The sequence below is a fragment of the Temnothorax nylanderi genome, unplaced genomic scaffold, assembly GCF_030848795.1.
Source record: "Temnothorax nylanderi isolate EJ_2023f unplaced genomic scaffold, tnyl_v1.0 TNYL_tig0067_pilon, whole genome shotgun sequence".
Classification (NCBI taxonomy): Eukaryota; Metazoa; Arthropoda; class Insecta; order Hymenoptera; family Formicidae; genus Temnothorax; species Temnothorax nylanderi.
This window is the reverse complement of record NW_027249129.1, coordinates 831,174-853,343: the sequence shown is the minus strand read 5'-3', so window position 1 is coordinate 853,343 and position 22,170 is coordinate 831,174. Positions and strand designations below refer to the sequence as shown.

The following is a 22,170-nucleotide window of genomic DNA, read 5'->3' as shown; positions in this document are numbered from 1 at the left end:
GAAAGAGAAAGAGAAAAGGAAAAAGAAAGGGCCCACCAACTGCCACCAAGTTGGTTTCCGTCTGACTTCGGGGAAAGCTGGTCGCTTTGTCGGATAAGGTCCATGCATAAGCGACTATCTCGCGGAGAACCGTGGGACGTGGGACGCGTTTTGCGGTTGAAGGCGCTCAACATGAGGAAGGGACGGGAGAGTTTCGCGGGGGAGACAAGGGAGGAGATATACAGGAGGTGTCGGAGGAGAGGAAGCGCGCGAGAGGGAGAGGGAGGGTGAGGTCACTGTCCCCCGTGCAGACTTTCACGAGTTACGAAACCGCCGGAGAACTGCCCGTCCTTGGCACCGGTTGCCGCTGATTTTCTATTGTCCCTGCCTGCGTCGTCGGTGTGTTGTCGTTCGCCACGACGCCGACGTTTCCACGCAGCGACGATGACGAACGACGATTGACGATACTTCGTTATGGTAAAAGGATATCCGACACTGTTTCAATATCCAGTAGATACCAGTAAGGCTCATTGATATAGATTGTAGCTCAACTGTAATATATGCGACGAAATGTATGCAGGAATATATTATGCATGAGTGACACTTTATTTGTTTTTAATGATTTTTTTTAGTAATCATTAGCGAAATTGTAACAAAGTAATACGCGTGTGAGAAATATTGGCATACATATCTATGTTTAATGGATTATATTAAAATGTTTCATGTATATATCTTATAATTTCAATTTTTATAAAGTTATATCTTATAATACCGCTTATATTCTGTCCTAGAAATCTCTAAGATATTTATTAGAATTAAATAAATATTAAGTATTAAAATGAGTAATTCTCTTTAAAAGCATATATATTTATAGAATATTCATAGATATAAATTTAAGTAAAATCTGCACTTTCAAAAAGAGTTTATATAGCAGAGTGTCTTCTGATGAAGATAAACGTCAATCTTCACGACTCAATTGGAATTAAGCAAACGATCAAGTAATTTATTTACGTTACTTTCGCGACTAAATACGCTGAATATTCCTTTTCTTAAAGAAAATGATTCCGTCGACTTTGCGGCTTTTTCTTATCTTATATGAAATTCATTTCGATCATGTGGTTTCGCTGCGCATCTCACGTACGATGACTCGGCCGCGGCTCGAAAGTGACCTCTTTAATGGAGCACAGCCGCAGTCAATATTTATCCGGTTTTAGCGGCATCGGTTTCACTTTTGGCAATGGCCTCTACCGGGCTATTTGAACGATCGCGGCAGTTCCCTCGTTTGCTCATCTGATCGGACGTAACACGCATATTTTTCCATTACTCCCGTTGATCCTCCCTTGAGAAAGTCGGATCGCATTTTTAATATATGCAACATGAAAAGAATTAAATTTATTAAAAGTGAATTTATTTTTAAAATTATACCTGTTGGGACACATGTCGATCCTGAGAAGAGCGATTACTGAATGTGTAATCGAAGCAAAAGTGTTAGTTGGATCTTCAAGCGTTTTCATATTCGTGGATAGGTTTATGTGAGTCTCAAGTTCGGTGGCGATGTTTCTAAGGGTAGCATCTTCATTCTTCTCGACTTCACGTAAAACCATCTTCTTCAGAGATCATCATCTTCACGGGAGAAACAGAGTGATTGGAGAAGTAGTAAAACTCTGAGATTATCGTCTGTGAGTTTAGTTAGCTCAAAATCTGACGCGAAGCGATTTATTCGATCGATATGTTCAACTATCGGAACTGTTTTATTATATCTGTAGTTTAAGATTTCGATGCGACGACGCGTAAGAGATGTCTTGTCGTGAAAAAGATTCTTCGAAATGGCGATAAGCTCTGCCTGTTTCATTTTGGTCGGGTCCGCTGGTGCGACGTGATCCAGTCTGTCAAATTCTATTTGACCTAGTTTGTCCAGAAGTAAACGAGTGCGCATTTCTGCGGGGAGAGTCTCTGTCTCTGTGACGAGAGAGTATATTCATTGCGTAATAGCCATTTCGAAAAAGGTCTCGTTTCGTCTCCGGAAGCAAAGACATATTTTTTCAATGCGAGTACTTAGTTGGATGTACACATCGGTTGACGTAGCTGTTGGGCTCGGGTTTACGTCCTGAGAGCGTTCTCGCAGTTCCTGCACTTTAAGCTGAAGTAAACTGTTGATCGTGGCCGTGAGAGCTTTAATCTAGGACGTCGCCATGATTGTCGATGGATTTTTTTGTACTACGTTGCGCACGTCGAGAATGGAAAGGTTCAAAACCCGTAGCTGTTGGGTACTTGGGTGACAATTATGACACGAGCCCGTAACTATAAAGACGCACTTTATTCTTACTGATATACGACTGATATATGCGATATAATGATAACCGAGATTACGCCCGAGCTCTAGCCATGTGTAGACACAAGACACGACACGACGAAGCCCTATGCACAATGAAAACCATAGGCAACAGGAACAGGCAATCACAGTAATTTGATTTTATATGGCGCTTTTAGGGCTCAGACACAATGAGAGGCATAAGGAACAAGGAATTAAACATAGTAGTCGCATCTTTTTTCAAGACACAGCTTCTCTCTTTTTTCAAGACACGGCATTCTCTCTATGTTTAATTCCTTGTTCCTTATTCTCATTGTGTCCGAGATTTTAATGATTGGTCAGTACAGGCAATAGAGAATAGAAATCCAACGCGTCGGATAAATTCTGTTCCTATTCTCTGTTCCTATTGCCTGTTGCCTGGCATTGTGCAAGGGCCTTAATTGTGATTGGTCAGGTACAGGCAATAGAGAATAGAAATCCAACGCGTCGGAAATTCTATTCCTGTTACCTGTTCCTGTTGCCTATGGTTTTCATTGTGCATAGGGCTTCACTGTCGAGGCTTCACTGCGCGCCTCATGCCGCATGTCCAAACAATACTCGCATATACTTTTCTAGTTTATATATAAACGGCATTATAAAATGATTTCAGCAAATAATTTTTTATTATATAACATTCTTAACCGAGTGGTCGTCATGAAAAATTTGCTTATGTCGTTTGTGCAAAATTACATAGCATCTCGGAAAACATTGCTTTGCAAAGACATATAATTTTGCAAGTTATATAAGTATCTCGTATTATACAAGGAGCGTAGATGAAAACAAAGAGTGCGACGACGATCGGTCGATTCTTGCGAATATGCTCGTTCTATCTATCGTCCCTATCGGCTTTCGTAATGTGGGAAACCTTGAGGCTTGCGCAAGCCGAGTCGTAAGAAAGTGAAATTGCGAGTTTATTCATTCCAGGATCGGTGCGAAGAAAACCGATCGACGCACGCCGAATTTGCTATTTGCCTCCGCGTGTAGTTCCACTTTACTCGACGACTCGCATCAAAAAAGTAAAAGTAATGACTAATACGTGAACATTGAATTTATTTTCTCAGAGATCAATTGAATTTTTAAAAATCAGATATCATAGCTATAATTCTAAATTAATAACCTAATTCTAAATAGAGAGACGTTTGATATCTTGAAATTTCCTCTCAGCTACATTAAATCTTTTTTTCTTTCTTATAGAAGTTACCGTGTTGATTTATAAATAATATCTCTATGACGTTAATTGCTTACTTTATAGTTCGTTACTGAAGGGTAGCGATATGACCAGTACGGTTGTTTAATTAGCAAGTATCGCATACAATCTAGCATTACTTTGTTTTCGAAAGTGTACGTCAACAACAAAGTGTATTATGTTTCGCGATGATTGATCCAAGATTCCTTTGCGAGCGTAACAGGTTCCTCGTTATCATAGATTTGTAGATATGAATGATGGAATTCTAAATTCATCGAAGTGGTTCGATCTCTATTTTTCCAGATAAGGATATTGGTATATATTGAATGCGGATCGCAAGTATCGATCAAACGCGTACACATATAACACACTTGTTTTATATATACTTAATTTATAGCTAATAGAACAATCTAAAAATATGCACAAACTAACACTACCAATGAGTAAAGAAATTTATTCGTAACTTGAGTCCAAGTGGAAGTTACTAAGTTATTAATTTAGCATGGTCATATTTAATGCTAAATTAAGAAATTATGAAAGAGATATGGTATGCATAAAAGACTTTTTCTAACTAATAAAAAATAAATCGATCAAACAATATAAATGAGCGTGCAGGAGATGTAACACGTTATTGGATCGCCGGAACGAAGAATCGTCGTCCGCGAAGATTTTGCGATCTTGCGTCGCCACGGCAGCTGCTTCGAAAGTGAAAGCGAAGATGCCTGCGGGACATTCTCATCCCAGAGCATCGGATTCCCCTGTCGGCGGCCGAGGAGTCAACTTTTGTTGACCCACACTCGATTTCTAACCGGAGCGTCGGTATAAATCACGTAAATTGCAAGCAAACCGCGATCGTTCGATCGAAGACGCACGCGAACGTTGATCTGATCTGTATCTGTATGCGATCTCGTCGATCGCGCGAGAGCAAGAATAAACAATGTAAAATCCTCCTGACTCTCATACGGATTAACGGCGAACTTTCAGGTCGCATAATCGCGCGATTCGATCGGACGGACTTTTAGAAAGTTTCCGCGGATATCTCACGCACATCACCGCCGAGTAATATACATAAATCTCGCAGCCGAGATTAATCTACATTACGTCGCTGACGACATTTGCCTTGCGTAACGCTCGAATAATTAAGGGTGAAATGAGTAAAAGCTGTAACGGGCGCGCGGCGACGCACTCTGTCTCGTAATGAGACTAGTTCTCTGACGATTCCATTTCGCGAGACACGCGGAAGTAGGCGGGATGAATCGCGCTATCTACTTTGACGAAATCTCTCGCGTCGAGGAGGTGGGTTCGCACGATTCAACCTGGATGATAGTTAGCGATAAATCGTTCGAAGTGAATGCATTGGCCGAACGAATTTTTATTCAGATATATATTATAGAGTATAACGTTTTTAAAAACCTATATGAAGAACTACGGACATTCGTGATTTTAGTTGTGATGATAGAGTCTATTTATAGATTTCGCTCAATCTTAAGTCTATTGATTCTTAATTGAGGCAAGTGATTAGGAATAAGCGATCTTTCACAAAATATTAACGGAATATAATCTTTAACAGAATATAAACACGATTAAAAAAATTTTTTTAAGTCTTTATATTTAAAAACCAAATGGATTTTTTTAAAACTTTGATTTTAAATTTTATAATAACATAGAATACATTTAATGTTAAGTATTAAAAAGATTTTTTAACATTTTTTCATAAAAGAAAGATCGAGCGCACATTTGACATATTTGTGTAACTTAATTCTTCTCTTGCTTTGAACAATTAAAAATGCGGTACCACTTCAAGAGACATTAAAAATTCATTTACTTAAGACAAAGAAAATACACTCACTTCGGAGGGATTGGTGAGCGCCGTCTTCAGGATAGTCCCGTTGACGAGATGACCTGAATGCGCGGGGTGGTTTGGGTGGCTGGGGGTGGGCGGCGAGTTGAGTGGATCGCCCGACGAGAGTTTGTGATGATGGAGGAAACTACCGGCCAGTTGGGCGTGCTGCTGCTGCTGCTGCTGGCTATGATGGGCGGCTGCAGCCGCGGCCATGTGCTTGTCCATCATCGTCGTGCCCATAGCACCCTTGGTACCCCCGAGGGTCCCCGAGCCGTTCACACCACCGACGTTACCGCCGCCACCCATGCCGCCGACACCGCCCGCCTTGTTGCTCTTCTTGTGTTTCTTGTACTTCACCTGCGGCCGATCAACAAGCGATCTCTTTCAACAATCAATTGCAGTTGATTTGATCAGTCAATTAATTTGGCTCTTCTTCAACTTGACTCGCGCGAATATATTCGAGCGATATCGGTCTAGCAGTTTATCGCATAAATTATAACGTAAATTATAGTATAAATTAATAATAATAATTTTATTGTTGAAATTTTAGTTCGATGAATACCTTGTAAAGGTTGTACACTGCACCAGAATTCCTCCCTCCAGGCATCCGGTCTTCCCGAACCGCCTGCAGGACCATACCCTGTTCGATGCACTTCTTGAACCGGCAGTACTGACACCTGTTCCTCTGCGCCTTCGTAATCTCGCAGCCTCCCTCCGCCACGCACGTGTACACCCGTCTATTTTGCACGGTCCTCTTGAAGAAGCCTTTACATCTGCGAGTAAATCAATCGAACTCTTGTAACTTGCAATCGATTAACAGATTAACTTATGAATTTATAGTCAGGGGAGAAATCCTCATAAAGTATATTAAAGTAAATAATAGAAAGAAATCACTCCATTTATATCCAGTTTTTTTCGCTGACTTATATCTTGACCTGAAGTAGGCCTCCAACGAAACGTTTATATCCTGTGGACCTATGCTTTTGAAACGAATGTAAGTCGCATCGGTAAAAAACTTAGTTCTCGTGTAAGTAAACGTCATATGTTGAATAAGATGAAAATATATACTGGTGCACTTTACGCACTTTAGGCAATGTGGCTACCTGCGTTTACACGCGTTACATCGTGCAACCTAACAATAAGTTAGATCAGGAAATGCGAAAAAGAAACTTGACTCAAGCTAGGGTGAGTCGTTTAAAGAAGTTTACACAGATTATGCAGCTTTACACTGTTGCGACGTTAGACGTATCATATGTATGGGTCGAATATAGAGTATATAGTGCTGTCGTGCTGTCTAAAGGTCTAAACGCGCAGTATAAACTAGCTCAATATCGGGAAAGCACGACTGAACGGAGATTTGTTATTTTTTTCTCTATTTTGTTGATTCCATTTATTCCATTTATGAATGTATCTATATTCTGTATTTGTAGTATATAACAATCTATGTTAAAATATCTGCAAAATTGAATATGTTTTGGTGTGGTTTATAAAGAAAAGCGAGAAGAAAAGCTATCTGATTTTTAGGAAAATAGACTGTTTAATTTCTTGATAACTTAAAAAACTTAAAATTATATATACTATAGAAAACTTAAATTTAAGAAAAATTACGTTTTATTAAAATATGAAGTAATTTATTCTGATGCATATGTAATACACTGCGATAACATCGTAGAGTTGATTTATCAGAATCATGATCATCGTTCACATTTTAGCATAGATCGTATCTTTAACACTAAGCGATTCAAGTAGTAGGACAGATATATTGATAAACGAATGATTAAAGACTATTACAAAATTAAATTTGTTTTTTAAGCAATTATTTTATAACATGTTTATCTTTCAGACAGATTTTAATAATATATATTTTGACTTGTCACAACAATCGTTCATAACATAGATTTACATTTCTTTGAAGATTACGGTGTATGATAAAACATTTTATTTTTCGCTCAATCATAATATCCGTGCGATAAATAAAACGACAAATAAAAATGCAAATTGAACGGAAAACAACTCTTGAATGAGCGTTAATACCGATATATTCTCACTGAATTCATTTGAATATTGGATCCAGGCAAGACACTGATTTTTATGTTTATTCGCAAATAAATAAAGCGTAGTAGGCAACGTAAGTTCCCTTTTCGCATATATTTATACGATAAGAAAACAGTTTCTTATATGGAAAATGTGCTGCATTAAGACAGTTTATTGACTTTCCATCATCGATATTGGAACGCCGCGAGTTATTCGAAAAGTCGGACTAAATGAGAAAAAATCAACTAATTTAGTATTTTATTTCAACATAATCATCTTAATTGATTAATATTTCTATTAATATTTTAATAAATCGTTGAGGAATTTCAATCAAGGAATTTTTTGACGCCGCGTAAACGCGCGAAGTTAGCTGCGAGTATTTGACCGCGGTGACGCGAGTCAGGTGACGCGGCCGTCGGTGATCGGTCAGTTCGCGTCGCGCGTCGCCGCTACGTTAACGTAACCGATTCCGTGACTGCTCCGCGCGTTTCCACGTCTTCTCGCTCCGGGCGAGTTCCGCGTCCGAGTTTGCTCCGAGAGTGTCGAACTTAGCGACGGGCGATCGTTCCGGCGCGGCGCGTTAATTCGGCCAGCGATGATACGTCGACCGATAATTGCGACGTTCGTCCCTTCGCGTTCCGCGACGGCGACACGGTGACGGCGACGGCGATGGCGTCGATCCTTCGATCGGAAGGATCTATAGTTTCTGATATACGCGAGTCTCGCGGATATCTCACCAGCAGTCGCTTGTCCGATGAGTGTCGTGAATGCCATCCCGCATCCTGTATCCGAATCGGCATCGAGAGCTGCATCAAGGGGGCCGCCGCCGCGCCGTGGCGGATCAATCGAGACAAGATAATCTCGCTTCGCGTAACGCCACAGTGGTAACGCCAGGACACTAGCGCGTCCGCCATGATTGATAGCGCGGCGGCCGCGGCGTCGGCGTCGATCCGGTCGATCCTCGATACGTAACTTCACGCGGTCGAAACTGTCGAGAGTCACGCACAAATCGAATTCGGAGTATCGGAGTACGCATCTGCGGAGTGCGGACGATCGTTTTGTGCCGCGAACGCGGAACGCGTTTCTCAGTCGTACGACCGGTACCGACCTCTTCCCGTTGGATCGTCGGAGGAGTTTGTCGCGAGTGTGTGCGTTTCGAGTTCTCGGGCCAGTGCAATCGGGAGTGCCGGAGTTGATTTGCCGGGCGATCGTTGAGTGTTAATTAATGATGCTTTTTTTTTTTTTTTTTTTTGGAGGTTTCCCTCGGATGAGGGATAATAGGTGCCTTCAGCTCCTCATTAATGATGCTTAATCGCGGTTAGGTTAGGTTGTTTCACACGTCGTTTAATATTCGAAATCGATATTGATCGCCGTCGATAATAGTGTCGTCTAATAACGATGCGTCACATTTTTGCGTATATTCGCTGAGTGTAATCCGAACGGCGCGAGTGTTATCAAAACGCATACAAAAATATCGTTGACAATCACGTCAAGAAAGGCATCGAGGAACGTCGGACACCGAGGAGCGAAGGCTTGCCGTTAACCGATTAATCGAGAGAGATGACTGATGCTGCAACGCTCGGTGAGTTTGAATACTTTCTTAATTTCTTGGTTTATCACGTGAAATTGAAACGCAGAACGATAGAGATGATCTAAATCTAAAAAAACAGTTAATCCGCACAGCTAATATAAAAGCCATTCGTTAAATTTTACGTGAAATGTATTAAAAATGTTAAATGTGACAAACGAAGTTCGGGATTATTTTCTGAATGCAAGAAAAATAATAAAAATTTATCATTATAATTTTTGTAACTTCCACAAAATGTGAGCCGTTTAAAATATTCGACGAGATGTGATTTAAAAAATTGATATAATCAGATTTTTTTTTGATTCGTGAATATCAGATTTCTTATCTGTTATCTTATGTTTGATAAATTTTTCATTCTTTTTCTTATCCCATTTTTATATTGCTTACCATCGATGGCATCGATAACAAATAATTTGCTTTTGGCTCAAATCTTAGATTTTTAAATGATAGGATGTGATATATTGCGCGTATGTTTATATATGCATAATTATACAAATTTAATTTATACAAATACATACGAATATCTTTACGTTAAAATAGATTTACATATGACTCACACGATTTGTTAGGAACTCGATATAAATCGATAACTTATAAAAAGAACAGTACATTCGGATAAATATTCAATAATTTAACAAATTACAATTAAAAACGGGAGAAATAAATAAATTATATAAAAGCAGAAACATCGAATAAGAATGATATAATCTATAAAATTATTGAAATTCTAAGAAAATAAGAAATAGGCAAGTCTGGAGTATTAAAAAATCTGAAAATGCTGATTATCTACCTTTATATTTCTTTTTTAAACATGAAATCTATTTCTGTGATCTTTCGTCGGTTTTCTTTATGGAAGAGAGCTATTGTTGTGGATCACATTATTTATCTTAACAAGCGCCTCTAGACAGCGAAAATAGTGAGGTCGAATCAAGGATTCATCTGCACAGAATTACGAGTGCCGTGGGTACGAGAAAAAAAAAACTTGTCGCAGACTTTTCTCGTCTAATCCCCTTGCTCGTTCGAGACGGCAAAGTTGGACAAGGACGAGCGAGGAAGTAACGATGCTCCGTGGTAATTTCGCGGACTAATCAAAAGTGTTGTTCAAGAAGTCATCCGAGTAGACGCAACAAGTATTCCCTCGTCTCGCGTAGATATTGCTATGCTATGAGGACGGGGCGAGAAAATTATGGGATTGCCGATTAATTTTTAATCTCGTTTAAGTTACAAATTATGAATGATCTCAAAAAACTAATATACCTCGATGGGCCATCTTGTTTCGGTAATAGTCAGTAAATTTAAACGTTCATTGTGATTGATAAAAGCGAAACCAAACGTCCCCCAGATAAAGGATGTAACATGTAAAGCGTGAAATGTACAAATACATATTCGTCAATGTCAATATTTTGCGAAATAAGAAAAGAAAGTATCGTACAGTATAAGAATAAATTTTTCAAATTATGAATAAATCAATAAAATTTTTTTCACAACACCTTCACGGAAAGTTCGACTTTCCATTTCTATGCCTGTAGAGAGGGGCGAAAGCGGCCAATTTCACGCCAGGGCGGCATAGCGGGCGGAAAGTAACCACTTTCCTCCCTGTTTAGCGGGCGCACTGAGAGAAATTAGTGACAACAAACGTTTTGATTTGCTGCGGGTAGCAACCTTTTGTTGCAATAGCAAAAAGTTCGCTACCCGCAGCAAATCAAAATGTTTGTTGTCACTATAATGACAAATATTTGCTAATACAGCAAATCCTTTTTCTCAGTGCGGAAAGTAATCACTTTCCGCCCTAAGGAGGAAAGTAAGCCCTGGCTTGAAATTGACCACTCTCGCCTCTCTCTAGGCATGGAAGTCGAACTTTCCGTAAAGGTATTGTGAAAAATATCGTGTGCACCTCGGGGCAAAACGCTACTTTCGCCCCTTGGTGCACAATATACTATTTCTGTTACGAACGAAGTATAAATAATACTTCAAGTATTCCTTTTAATTTGTAAAAATTTATTTGAGGTATATTCGAAAAATTATATTCAATTGTTTACATAACATTTTGTTTTTTTCGTGCTTAAATTAATTTAATTAATTAATTTTGAAGTATATTAATAATTCCAAAACTTTGCAAATGGAATAATAAAATTATAAAATATATAAGTCGTATATTAGAAAACATTATTGCACTTGTGTTTAAGGGTTTTGTCGATGAAAAAAAATGCTTCTCGACTTGCGTCCTCTCCGAGTGATTTAAGGTTCGAAATGGGTAAAATCGGGGGTAAAATTAAACTTCAAGAAGATAAATAGTAACGATAGATTAAAGAAACAAATCCTCGTCTCCTACGTGCGAGCTTTCCCGAGTAAACAGATTGATAGTATCTAGGTCTAGGACTAGTTTACTCAAAACTTGACATTTCTTGTCTGCGAAATGCAATTAGATGCGCTTCCTCGAACGCTGGTAAAGGTCGAAGGTTGCGGCATGTTACATTCACATGTTTGCGATCAACCAACCGCACGTTTCCTACATTGCGCAGGTAGCTTCGATATAATTAATTCTAATTAAGCGAATATCGGTCGATTTTCGAATTGCTATTACGTATCAGCCAAAAGACTACAAACAGTATAAGTTCCTATCCTAGTTAACCGATCTCTCATTAGTGCAACTCAATCGCGTTCTATGCGCGAGTGCATCATTACGAGGGTGGAATTATCATGAACAAAGTGTACCGGTATTTGTAGTAAATGGAGTACCACTATTCTCCTTTCCTTGAATTCGCATGAGTTGCTATTAATTTGCGAATTTAATCTAAGATGTCTTCCACCACACGTGCAACTTGTGCAAATAATTACGAGATATTTTGCATAAATTTCTATTGGTAAGAACATAAGAGAAATTATTATAGCTTAGAAAACTTAAAATATCCAAAATAATTTATTAAATATTATTGACAAAATTGTCACTTCTATCATATTTTCAAGAGAATATGTAAACTCTTCCTATATTTACTCTAATTAACCTTGATTAGTCGTGGGGAATGTTTATATATATCTTAAATATTCTGAATACGCAAAATGTATGTTGAGTAAAACAAAGTTGAGAAAATAATTTAGCAAAGTTAAAATAAAAATATAAAAGAAGACGTCAAAGGAACGATACGTCAAAATACACGCGATGAGATCTGCGAACAATAGTTCGTGTACGTGAAGATAACACTGATATGCCGTGGTTCGTATCGCGCGAAAGGGTTAACTACAATCTCGTAAGCATGGTTAGGGACACTCACCCTTCGCACGTGATGATGCCGTAATGCAAGCCGGTCGCCTTGTCCTCACAGATCATGCATATCATAGGCGTTTCGTCCTCCTCGTGCTCCTGAGGCGGCAAGGGGGGTGCAGGCGGTGCCACCGATATGGACTGCGAGGCCGTTTCGGATTTGACAACGGTACCGCCGTTGCTGACCCACGGCTGCGCGGCGGAACCGGATGCCGTGAGATTCAGCGCCTGCATTTGTTGCGCCGCCGGCAGCTGCGTCAGATCGCCGGCCCACAGCCTTTCCATGTTGAGCGGCGGCCCGGCGGCGGACGAGTACGAGACCGCGGAGGAGGACGAGGGTGGTTTACCCCTGGATTCCTGGCCGAGGTTCAGCAACAGCTGGGCGGCCGACTCCTCCGACGAGGAGCACGAGGCGGCCGCCGCCGCTGTCGCCGACCAGGATGCCGCCGGTGGCGGTACCGGGTCCAACGGTGGTGCCGACCATATCATCGTACGGACACCGCCGATCTCGCCCATTAACACCGTGGGCGGGGGCCGCGGTGGTGCCGGCGCTGCTCTCTGCGCCGGTGGTTTCATACTTTCGCCTGAAATAAATCATCGCGACGAATGCTCTATATAATCTATTTATACATACATATGTATAATTAAATTTTCGTGTCCTTAGCATTTCCCCTTGCACCCCTTTTGCTCTTCCACGAATTCCATACTTGTCACGTGATCATATATACAATCATAGAGTAAGAAAGCGAATGAGAATAGTATTTTCTGTCAGAATTATGAGCGGTTTTAAAATTTTACGGATATCTTATGCGATTTTTATAACTGACACTAAGATGTGACAATTTCCAATTTTATGGATCTAAACGATGAATAGGGGAGGAAATTTGTGTTAGATCCTCTTCCCGAGGTGAAGAATACTTTTGTTATAAATTTTATTGTATGATTTTCAAGAATTATGTTCAGTAATTTTATATGAGTAACACCTCATCATGATAGGTATATAATGAGGAATTGAAAATGGTTAACGATTAGATATGAAAGGATAAATTATTGATTAATATGAGTATTCGATTTAGTAAAAAATGTAATACGATAGTCACAAAACTTACACGAGATTGCCGTGGTGATAGCGCCGGTAGTGACGCAACTGGAATTGGTACCGCTAGAGCTGGCGGTACCACCTCCGGAGGTGGAGACGGTCGTGACATTCTGCCCGCCGTAGTTGACGGCGCTGCTGATGACACCGTTGAGTAGCCTCTGCGTAGCGAATCCCTGTACGCTAGTAGTATTCTGCGACCAAAATTGATGATGATGAGCCGCTAGCAGGTGCGGTGGTACTGAGGGCGCGCGCGACCTCGGCGGCGCTGGTGGCGATTGTTGCTGCTGTTGCACAGATCCGTGCGGTCCGGCCGAACCAACCGCGCCGGGACTGACGTTCTGGCCCAAGTTGAATTGAGATGATGGGCTATTCCGGTGACTAGGTTGGTTGGAGGCTTCCGAACGACCGCTGACACCTCCACTGCCACCGCCACCACCACCACCGCCGCCTCCACCTCCGTCGAAGACCGAATTGTCGGACTCTTCCTTGGTCTGGACGGACGATAGGTCGCCCTTCAGATCCGGGCTGTCACTCCTCGAGGAGGCCTCCTGGGCAATCGGAGTCGACGAGACCTGGACCGGGGAGTACGGCGACGATTTGATCGGCACGGGGGTGGCGGAGCGTTGCTGTTGTTGTTGGTGGTGGTGGTGCTGCTGCTGCGATTGCTGATGATGCTGTTGCTGCTCATCGGCGACCCTGAAGCTCACCATCGGAACGGCATCCGGGAAGACCGAGTCGGGCGACGCGCGATCAGAGCACCCCGCATCGCGACCCTCTTGGCCGCTTCCTCTCCCACCTCCGCCATCACCGCTGCCGGCACCACGAAGAGAGTCCCCTCCGCGCGGTGGCCCTGGACTCGGACTGCCCAGCAGGTACTCGTTCGACACTCTGATCTGGCAGCCCGGCGAGCTCGGCATGTTCGTCTCCGGCGACAGGGTTGAGGTGTCGGCCATGCTCTCCCCTGGAGCAGGAAAGTTTATGGGTGAAGGTGCGTCCGTCGTCGGGTTCCCCTGCGGCGAGCCTGCTGATCCGAGGGATACCGGGGAGTCTGAGAAATAAGGCGTTGGTCTCACGTTTATACTCGGACTGCGGAGAGTCTGTAACGCGGCGGGACGGTTCCCTTTTTTTCCCCTTTTTCTTTATCCTCGAAGATATGCTCAAGTACGGTAACGCGGGAGTGTGCGGAATCGTTACTTAACGCGCGCGCGTTACATCTGACGGTGTAATTGATTAATTGAATGTAGGAATGGGAGCGGGATAAGGGAAATCGGCATCGGGGAATTGGAGCAAATTAATGACGTTGAACGCCCGATCGGCACCAGTCGATATACGCGACTAATTGGCGGCGCGAGCCGATATCGGAGGGTGAAGGTGAGATAATGAGCTGTGATGGAGCGTAACGTGTTGCGTTCCCCTATGATGTGACGTCTTCCTTGCTATTTGGTATTCCAGACTGACACGTTCATCATTCCGTTGTCATTTCGAGTTGACGAGTAAATTTAATATGCGATGTAGTTATTCGTTATTAACTCGAGAATCCAAGTCTGTCAATATGAATATACAAATTTTGAAAAATTAGGTGATATCAATACTATATTTATGCTTTAAATGTTTACAAATTCAAATTACGATTTTAAAAACACCATGTTTCTCAATCTGAATCTTGTTCTCAAATTCTAGGATTAATCATTTGAATTCAGGATTATTTTGGGATATTATAAATCTGTATAATCTTTTTATAATTGGAAGAGACAAAAAAAATTGCGAGAAAGAAATTAAAGAAGGAGTTAATATACATATTGTTTTATGGTGCAGTTTACTCACACACGGAAAAAAATTTAGTCGTAAAATATGGATAACTAATATTTTTTGCAGCAAGAGCTATAGTTTAGCAATAGTAGCAAAACCTTTTGTTCTCGCTGCAAAAAATGTAACTCGTTGCAAAAAATGTTAGTTATCCATATATTACGACTATTTTAGCTATAGTAGCTAATCTTTTTTTTCCGTGCATGATGACAGTACATATCATCATCTGCAATTCATATATGAAAGATTAAACAGCAGAAAAACTAAATAATTAGAATCGCCGTTTCATTTACAAAAGGTTTGTTCGCGTCGCATACTCCAATATACACCAGAGAGCACTTGGATCACGGGTAAAAGGTGGCGATTGGAGCAAATGAGTTTTTGGAGTGCGTTGGAGTGAGTAGGAGCATGGTGGGGCATGCGACGCGAACAAACCTAAAATAATTTAATAAAAAATCGTCACAGCACCGCTATTAAAGTTGCAAACGGCATCGATGATGGATTTAGAACGCATTATCTGATTACGCTGATCTCGATAAGCAACCGCTCGCGTTATGCAATCCCGTATCAATAATACAGCATTGTGTATGCGCAAAGTACCACCCTCCCCTCCCCATAAAAATAGCGCCTCTCATAATAGATTCCAATATACACGGGACGTGCTCTCCTCGCGTTAGCCGCGCCCATAATCACCCGCTTTCTATAGAGAATACTTTAGGTTCTATCCGCGCGATAAACACGCTGTTCAGGTACTTTACCAGTACATTTTATTGCATTTGTAACAGAACATTTGTCGGAGGGTACGGACTGCACGATCTGTCGCGGTTAGGAAACGATCGTTCTTTCGAATATTCGGATCTTAAGTATTAAAGAGAGAAAACAAAGAGAACGTATCTACTGATCAGAGAAGTTATTAACATATTTTAAATATTTCTTAATATTTCTTAATATACTTTTTAGTAAAATGGATTGTCTATGTACTGTATTTTTAAATTATCTTCAAAATGATCTTTAATATGCTTATATATAGATATAATTTTTTTTGTTAGTATATATTTACAAGTATATTACACATAAAAATATATTGGCTGAAAATAGATGAAAAACTTAACAACAGTGCTTATCTTGGCCCACAGAGTCGATCTTTTGTCTTCATGAGTTCCCTCACGAACTCCGCTAAGTTTGGTGAGCTCTCAAAGGCATATCACATTTCATAGTCTCGCTAGAACAATCGTGCTGCAACTTCGATAAATTTAAGTCTACGCTCATTGTTGCGCGCATTTATTTACGACTTAATTATCATGTAGTCTTTTCGCGCGAACAAAGTTCGAAATATCAGCCACAGATTGGAATACGTGATTTAGTGACGAGTAAATTATGAATTTCTGATACATAGAGTCATATCAATTTGATGTCTGCTGATATATTGTATCATTTTTTCAGGCATACATAAAGCAATGTGTAAAAAAATAAATATCAAACTGCAAAAAGTACGAAGCTATCTTATGAAATATAAGAAATATTCCTATAATTCATAATAAAATATGAAAAATAATGACACTTTTTACGTAAAGCCATATGATTGAAATTATTTCACGAATCTTTTTATTTCAATATATCTTCTTGTTTCTTAGTGGATATCAAACTATTAAATATAAAATTAATCATTCCTGCGATAATAATAAATTAGTAATAAATAGAATTAATAATAAAATTAGGATATCGTTAATAATATCTAAATGAAAAGAGATTCTTGCAAATAACCACGGTCTTTTGGTATTAGTAAAGAAGATAATTTCGAAAATTTGGTTTCCATATCTGTCGTCCTTCTGGACTCCATTTAGAAGAAGTAACCATTTTCTTTTATTGTGGAAAAAGCGCGTGGCGCATATTGTGTTTCTTATATACAATAGGGAAGTTAGGAGACGGTAGGTAGTAATTGAGTCAGAAAAGAGCGTTCTGAGTGAAGAGCATTAAAGCACCCGTTTGTGCTTTCGATACGTTCTTAATGCTGCATTGTAGGTATCCCGCGGTGTCGAAGGATATACTGAGATGGCACGTGTAACAATGGGGTAGCCTTGCATCGAGAGCGCGCACAGTATAAAATTAATTCAATGAACAAACAAAAATATTCTACATGATTACAAACAAAGTATAAAGTGTTATTATCTCTATATTAATTTCACGATCGTGTTAATTACGTGTTAATTATACGACTTAAACTATATATAGTTATAATTTCGAAAAAATGTGGAAGTTTTTAAGAGATAAATGTTTCATGCGTAAATGTATTTATATTATATATATATATGTATCTAAAATTTTTGTATCATATTCCAGTGAATTTGTGCCAATAGGTACCAAGAAATATACAAAAATAAAAATATTCTATTATATTTTTTGAAAAAATGAGGATAATCTTGAGTAAAAATATTCTAGACTTCTTATTTTTTTACAATAAATCATTCCTTTTTCGATTGTACTATCAATTCAGAGACACTCTACATATATAAGATGCACACATACGTGTACGCAAATTTAAATTTCAAAATAATCTACTTTAGTTTAAAAATTTTTAAACAGAAAAGAAATACAGAATATTTCTTGTACTTAACAAAATATTTTATCTCGTTAAACCGAAAAAAAATGATACTCTGTGAAGCGATAATTCCCAAGTATAATAGCCGCGCAAAGTGTTCTTTAACTTATCGCGTAAAGAATGGTTGTTCGAGGTCAAGGAAGGAATGCAGTTGACAAGGCCAGGTTGTGATTACGGGTACTTAGGTGACAGTTTCCGAGCTATTAATAGATCGATCGCCATGGACATTGGTCGATTATTCTTTTGTGGACTCGTGATGTTGCGATATCACGAAATATCGCGAATTATCTGCCGTGATTACCAAATCAAAAGAGATTGAATCGGATTTCATCCTCTATCTCTATTGTTATTGATCATTAAGAGAGCCTATCGTTTATAGCTTTCGTAGAGCAATTATATTTCGTTTAGCCGTGCACGCAGCGCGGCATTTATATATCAGACTGATCATCGACTGCTAATGTCAATGCGCTCTGATGATGTATGAACGCGAATGACGTGTACCTAGCGCAACAATGATAGTTAAAGATAATAATGATTATCCATCATGAAATGTGATGAGGATATTGATCTTTTGTATTGATAGCCAAATTTTTCAAGACGTTCAAGAAATAGTTCCTTAGTAATGTAATAATGCAGTTATATATCATGGAGTTACGCAAGAGACCGCTTTCACCGTTCCTTTCACTTATATTTTTTTTAGTTCCTTGGATTCCTTAACTAACTTCGCGTTAATCTTTTTAATCGAAAAAGTCAAGCCAATCGATTCTGAATGATAAGAGATAGAGTCAAAAGTGTTAAAAGCAAGTGGAGAATAGAATATCTTCTAATTGTATTGAACTTTACGTTTATTCTAAGTTTAAATAAGTCGATATATTGTGAAAGACTAACACGAACTAAACTCGCGACCTCGGCACTGTTATTATTACAAACAGAATTAATCACATAACCGAAACGCGAAATTATATAACGCGAAACAAATACCATTCTGTGCCAACGAACTCTCAAATAATTTCATCATGTTTCTTTTATTGGCTACACATATAAAAATATAACATGCTTAAACAATTTCGAATTCTAATCGACTCTGGCTTGCTTAAAGCTTTAGAAAGCTGCAACATATAACATCTCTAAATATATATTCTCTGAGAGGAAATCCAAATTAGTAGTTACTAAAGTATTCGGGATAATTAATTGAAAATGGGAAGACTTTAACAGGATTTTTATAAAATTTTTAGTAATGTCAAGAAGATACAGTAGATTATAGAATCTCTCGCGATATTTTCCTGAACGAAAAATTGAGATGAAATTTGTCAAGGACTTCAAACTACTTGAAACAAACAGGATGGAAACACGAGGAGGCACTCTATATTATTAGTAGGTATAGCGCAATATCGCTCACACAAATAGGTGCAATGCTCGAGAAAGTAAGATACAATGTTTACCGAAGAGCGATGCGTACAAGTTCTTCGCGTCCAAACACATGTAATAATCGAAGGTAGGATAAGAATTGAGCTGCGATGCAAAGTGCCCGAAGTAGTTCTGGTCGGACGCCATCAAAAAGTTATTGTAAGGCTGATATAAGTAGGGCAGAAAACTGCTTCTTTGCTGCATTCTGTAGTAAGCGGTTAGGTCCATGTTTGGTGGATTCCAATCTTGTGGGTTCCGATGAAGATTAGTAGCGACGAAGACGTTACTTCTCAAGGGAAACATTTTTGAAATAGTTCTATAGATTCACACTTGTGATATGATTATCAATAATTAAGTTTGACACTGTTTATAACGTGTATTTATCGTATGAATTATAACGATGATTTTTCCATATTGTCTCCTCTCGCTTTTCTTCTTGATTGTACTGTTTTATTCTCTTCACGAATTGTCTTTGATATCATAAAAATCGTTGTATTTATCTACGTATTCGTATAATTCGTGAAAAAAGAATTTTTTATTTTTGTATTATCACATAAATAAGGATATATCGTAGATCACTTTGGATTTGAGTGTGTAAAATGACTTTCCTCTGCCATTTCTCAGTTATCGATTGTAGTTGGCACATGAAAATAGAATCTGGTCTTTGTACGATATGCTTGTTTATATATATTTCGGATATAATATATAAACACTCAGAAAAAATATATCATTCTCGAAATGTATAATATATGATTATGTTTTCGGTAAATTGACATCAAAGATTATCGAGAATGTTCGATTGTTCGGATTTTATAAAATTAGACTATATAATTGTGATTATCGCGACGTATTTCCTTTTTATATTTACTATGTTCGTGATAATGTCATTTTGCATAAAATATACGAATTCGTTGTTTCCGCGAAGCGCGGCTATAAGTCGTCTGACTAAAGCTACGACGTTACTACTTCTCGTTCGTGGTATGTAAAAATCGCACGGGACCGTTGTAGTTCGAGTGGTACAACGTTGCTTTGATCGGCCATCTCTTTCTCAATTTGTAACTCTTTAGTGTACGTAAATATCATCTTTCAATTAATCGACAAGTGTCTTTTTACAACGATTCTCGTTAGAACGATCATCTCATGACATCTGCAAGCACTGCTCGCGGCGACGTTGCCGGGTAAATTGCGTCGTTATATTCGTTGAATTGTGTGACGTTCACGTGCGGCGGAGGCGGTTGAGGAAGATCAATGATTCCGCGAGAACCGCGCGGGGTCACGGCATCGGAGCGTACGTTCTCTTTGGAAAATCGGTACGAATGTCGTTCGCGCGACACACGTCTCTCGATCCTTTGTCGATCTCCTTTCGATCGTGTATCATCGAGAGTCGGAATCCGCGTTGGTTCAGTTCCCCTTCCACGCATTCTCCAGCATCTTCACTCCGGTTCGGGCAACACTCCGTATCATTAATGCAGCCTCTGACCTTTAAATCGGCCGTAGGTCGAGGGTCATTGGTATCAGTCGTGTTTGCGAGCGCGTCGAAAAATCGATGCAGCTCGGTGGTGCAGCGGCCGCGGCAACACGTCGTAATATGACGCGCGCGCGAGGCTACCACGGGTAAGACGTCAACGACGTTGACGACGACGACGACATCGTCGCCGATCGTCCGCTTGCCCGACACGAGCCGCCGCGTGGTAGTCGACTCGCTCCCATCGTCCTCCTCTCGATCGGACTTGCTGTTTGTTCGCACGCGCGTTTTTCGTTTTTCGCGGGCACTGTTTGCGACGAGCGCGCGACGACGGCCGCGTGGTTACGCGAGTTCAGGCGAAACCGAACTAGCACCGGTGCATGTCCGGGACGACCGCGTGGGTTGATATTCAACCCTGCACCGCCGCCAGCAGCAACCGTCCCAACCCCCTCCGTCCCCCCTCGGTCCCTCTTTCTCTCCTTCCTCTGTCTCTCTTGGACTTAGCTTCCTCGAGCTAGCTAGCGACTCCGTCGCCGCGCCACCCACGACTCAACCTCTGCCCTCAACGCCGGCATCTTCCTCCTGCCTCCTTTCCCCGTCGATCATTTGAAAGCTGCCATAAAGACACAATAGGAAGACGGGCGCGTAAAGACCGCTTGCTGCATCGCACGGTATAACGCGTTGTTGTTATAATTGATTAAAGGAGGGGGGGGGAGACGAAAAATGAAAAGAGAAAGAGAGAAGCGCGCGAACGAGAAACACGCGGGACAAGCGCGTGCGCGTAATGGGAAATCGAGAGACTGAATGAAGAGAGCGTGAATGGAGGTCGAGATGTGCGTCAAAGGGCTGATGGTTGAAATACACACAATTATTGTCCGAGGAAAATTATATATTGGTGGACAACGTGATATAAATAAATCGATTTATTTTTTATGTAAATATCATATAAGAGATATACACGACTGTCTATAAATCTTTTGTAAGTAGAACAGGAAGAAATTTTTGCTCAAAGAAAAAAACGAGACTAATCATTATCCAAGAATTCATTACAAATGGAGAGGTTCTTGAATAGTAATCCTCAATTGGTCAAATTGCGAAGCAATTAACTGGAATTATTCGCTATTTGTTTTTTTTGTGTGTTCGCGCTTAGTGTTCTTCTCGATTTTTTTTATCGTATTAAAACTAAAAAGGATTTGTTGCGAGCTATCGTTTTCGAGATATTTCATTCTGATGAGATTTATATATTCTGTGTAAGATTTATGTATTCTGGATGTAATAATGATTGCGTGAGTCAGTTTTAGACTCGATAAAATGCCAATTACGATTATGACATACGTCGTATTAACATGCGTGGCACGTATGATAATGAAGGATGTAAAAGGTCGGGTATAAGGGGATACACAGTAGATCAGCTGACGAGGAAAATACAAAGTTTCAGATAAAATTATTTTGCAAGAAGAACAGCAAATCGATTGTGTATTTAATTTTGTCGCGATTATCGGCTTCTAATTGTTCGATCAAATGTATTATCCCGAAATATAAAAATTAGATA

The 22,170-nt window shown here is 40.0% G+C and overlaps 1 protein-coding gene and 1 long non-coding RNA gene across 6 annotated transcripts in view; one reads left to right on the top strand and one right to left on the bottom strand.

The window, feature by feature from the left end:
- The window catches only part of Hr4 (Hormone receptor 4), a 68,371-nt gene that overhangs the window by 10,252 nt on the left and 35,949 nt on the right, over positions 1 to 22,170 (bottom strand). Inside the window, exons 1-5 of one of the 5 annotated variants that reach the window (XM_071708402.1) lie at positions 19,189 to 21,097; positions 13,352 to 14,389; positions 12,253 to 12,826; positions 5,921 to 6,131; positions 5,365 to 5,739 (exon numbers count right to left, since the gene is read on the bottom strand). In XM_071708402.1, the coding sequence (XP_071564503.1) occupies positions 5,365 to 5,739; positions 5,921 to 6,131; positions 12,253 to 12,826; positions 13,352 to 14,389; positions 19,189 to 19,456 (2,466 nt within the window). In that variant the 5' untranslated portion in view covers positions 19,457 to 21,097. Of the gene's footprint in view, positions 1 to 5,364; positions 5,740 to 5,920; positions 6,132 to 12,252; positions 12,827 to 13,351; positions 14,390 to 19,188; positions 21,098 to 22,170 lie in introns of those variants that run through there. The other 4 variants (XM_071708403.1, XM_071708404.1, XM_071708407.1 and 1 more) reach the window with 4 other exon arrangements.
- LOC139773725 (uncharacterized) overlaps positions 7,809 to 22,170 on the top strand; it is a 224,215-nt gene continuing 209,853 nt past the window's right edge. Inside the window, exon 1 of the long non-coding RNA XR_011718410.1 lies at positions 7,809 to 8,974. This is a non-coding gene — a long non-coding RNA (uncharacterized lncRNA). The remainder of the gene's footprint in view (positions 8,975 to 22,170) is intronic.